At 44.3% G+C, this 3,066-nt stretch overlaps 1 protein-coding gene across 1 annotated transcript; it reads left to right on the plus strand.

Moving 5' to 3' along the window:
* Window positions 1-440: 440 nt before the first annotated feature.
* LOC148786626 (uncharacterized) lies at window positions 441-2,483 on the plus strand. The gene is made up of 5 exons (XM_088886202.1): window positions 441-477; window positions 1,045-1,141; window positions 1,379-1,792; window positions 1,903-2,014; window positions 2,109-2,483. The coding sequence occupies exons 1-5, from the start codon at window positions 441-443 to the stop codon at window positions 2,481-2,483; spliced, it is 1,035 nt and encodes a 344-aa protein (XP_088742328.1).
* Window positions 2,484-3,066: the final 583 nt, after the last annotated feature.

Here is a 3,066-nt window from a genome sequence, read left to right on the forward strand (position 1 = left end):
CTCCTCGAGCACAAACCCTAAATCTAACTTAAAATCTAAATCAGTATTTTTCGTTCTATTTAGGGTAAAGAAACACATATTTTTTGATCAAATTCCCTCGTTTTCTCCCTCTCAATCGCAAACCCACAAAACCCTAGTTTTTTTACTTTGGTAATTCTAGTCTCGCTGTAACTCTTTCTCTCTCTTCGAATTCACTCTTTGACTGTAGTCAAAGAGCAGTAAAGACAGCAAGGTTATAACGGTCAAATTAGGAAGAAAAATGACGTCGTTAGTGCTCGTTTTGAAAAAGGGCACGTGAGCTGACTACAACAAAACAAGAGGGGGGTTTTAGCCTATTCTGAAAACAGGGGGTGCTTTTTGCATATTTTTTAAAACACAGGGGGGTTTTATGCATTTTTTCCTACTCGAGCCTTACGCAGCGTACCTCGGATCACTCACCGATGGTCCTGTATGGGGACCGACAACAGCAGTTGGGAGGTATGTTTCGATTTGATAATTATCTTACCCTCTCACCAGAACTCATTCCTAGTGTGCAGAGCGTTTGGCAGCATAAGATAGTTGGCATACCGATGTTCGCGGTGACTTGAAAACTAAAAGCTTTGAAACCAATTTTTCGAGAACAGAGGAGGAATAAAGGTGATTTATCGCACAATGTGCAGTTAGCTAAGGGTTTTCTTGAAGCGGCACAAATCCTGGTCAACTCGAACAGACAGGAGGACTTGTTCTTATACCTAGAGCATTCTTGTCGAATGGTTTTGGCCATGGCGGTGAAGCTAGAGCAAATCATGCTTCGTTAGAGAGCTAAAATGGAGTGGATGAAGGGGGTGACCAATGCTCCATGGTTTTTTTTTCACAAGATTGCGCAACGAAGGACAACAAGGAGAATCTTGCAAATTAACGATGCACATGGAGTCACCTATATGGAGCAGCAAACGGTGGTAAATGAATTTGTCTCCTTCTTCCAAAACCTGCTAGGAGGAGAGAGACAACGGGATGTAGTTGATATCCGGTTTCTTAGACCATGGGCATGACATTTGCTGACAGACGACGAGGCCAACTCTGTCTTATTGCCTTTCACCCCGGTTGATGTTAAACAGGTAGTATTTGATATTGCTGAGGATAAAGCGTCGGGGCCTGATGGGTACTCATCAGGTTTCTTTAAAGCGGCATAGCCGATTGTGGGACAGGAGGTAAGGGAAGTGGTGTTGGATTTCTTTAATACCGGGAGGCTCTTGAAACAAATCAACACCACATTGCTGGTTCACTCCCTAATGTCCATAAGTGATTTTCGACCCATTTCTTGATGTAATGTGCTTTATAAGATTACCGCCAAACTCATTGTCCAACGATTGAGTGTGGTTTTGGACAAACTCATTAGCCCCTGCCAAACGGCGTTTGTGCCTAACAGAAGTATCAGTGATAATATCATGCTAGCCCAGGAATTCTTTTCGGGATACAACCAGACACGCCTTCCTCCCAGATGTGCGCTGAAAGTGGATATTAGAAAGGCGTATGATACGATTGAGTGGGACTTTCTGTCAGCTGTTCTTGAGCTATTTGGGTTCCCGAACATATTTACCAGGTGGATTGAGGAATGTGTCACTACAGCATCTTTCTCAGTCGGGCTCAATGGAAAGCCCCATGGATTCTTCACGGGAGTTAGAGGGCTACGACAAGGGGATCCTCTTTCATCGTACTTATTTGTGCTCGTCATGGAGGTGCTACACTTGGGTTTTCTCCAGTTGATTGATCAAGAAGGCCCTTTTACGTTTCACTGGAAATGCAAAGCAGCGTGTGTGTTCCAACTTGGGTTCGTTGACGACCTACTATTGTTAAGCAAGGCTGACATTACATCCATCGAAGTTTTCAAAATGGGACTTGATCGATTTGCTGGATGGTCAGGGCTGAAGGTGAACGTCCAAAAGAGTCATCTTATCATCTCAGGGTCAACATAGGGACTGAGAGAAGATATGCTGACTTTACTTGGGTTCCAGGAAGGGCAACTGCCGATGAGGTACCTTGGTCTTCCTCTCCTATTTTTTAAATTGTCTTTTTCGGATTGCCAACTGTTATTGATAAAAATTGACCAACGTGTTGCTGGGTGGGAGGGGCTTGCACTTTCATATGCCGGAAGAGTGCAAATTCTAAAATCTGTGCTCACATCACTTAGTGTTTATTGGGCCTCTGCATTCATTTTGCCGAAGAAAATCATTAAAGAAATTGAGAAAAAACTACGAGCTTTCTTATGGAAAGGAACGGGGAACAGTGGATACGCAAAGGTAGCATGGAATGACGTGTGTCGGCCTGTTGAGGAGGGAGGCCAAGGAATCAGGGATGTTGCTACATTAAATCAGGCATTAATGAGCAAGAAACTCTGTGATGTAATCCGATGCGAGAGGACATCAATTTGGGTGGACTGGTTGTACGCTAGTCGGTTACAGAACACCTCTATTTGGACAGTACGGGATGATAGGGGTTCATAGGGTTGGAGGAAATTGCTACGTCTTTGAAGTTACATTCGCCCAGTGGTGGATTACTGTATTGGAGATGGAACGAGTATCTATATATGGCAGGATCCATGGCACCCTCTTGGGTCACTTATTGATAGATTCCCACGCGCTCCGAACCTATTGGGACTGGATTTGTCGACCAAGCCTAGCTCGATCATTTGTGGAGGTGAATGGCCATGGCCTACTATCACGGATTTCGAGTGCCTCGAAATAACTCATGTACTACCTCCAATCCATGGAGAAGTAGACAGTATTATTTGGAGAGTGGACGGTGGACAACCCTCAACTAAGGTCCTTACTAGATTATTTGATCCACCAGGAACGAAAATAGATTGGGCTTCCCTACTTTTGGGCTCCTGTAAGATCCCTCGTCACCTCTTCATTTTATGGATGGCAATTCTTGGCAAACTCCCAACGACGGACAAACCATGGCTATCTCATCCCAGTGATTGTGTCTTGTGTGATGAGGCGATGGAGAATCATACTCACCTTTTCTTCCAATGCCAATATAGTAGACGGTGCCTTTCCGAGATCCGCAAATTAGTTCGATTCCCAT

The sequence above is a fragment of the Sesamum indicum genome, linkage group LG10 (assembly GCF_026168435.1).
Source record: "Sesamum indicum cultivar Baizhima isolate 11 linkage group LG10, ASM2616843v1, whole genome shotgun sequence".
NCBI lineage: Eukaryota > Viridiplantae > Streptophyta > Magnoliopsida > Lamiales > Pedaliaceae > Sesamum > Sesamum indicum.

Coding starts and splice junctions, on each gene's coding strand:
- LOC148786626 (XM_088886202.1), top strand. CDS start 441: ATGGTCCTGTATGGGGACCGACAACAGCAGTTGGGAG. Junction 478..1,044: donor CCGACAACAGCAGTTGGGAG/GTATGTTTCGAT, acceptor ATTTGCTGACAG/ACGACGAGGCCAACTCTGTC. Junction 1,793..1,902: donor CACTGGAAATGCAAAGCAGC/GTGTGTGTTCCA, acceptor CTGGATGGTCAG/GGCTGAAGGTGAACGTCCAA.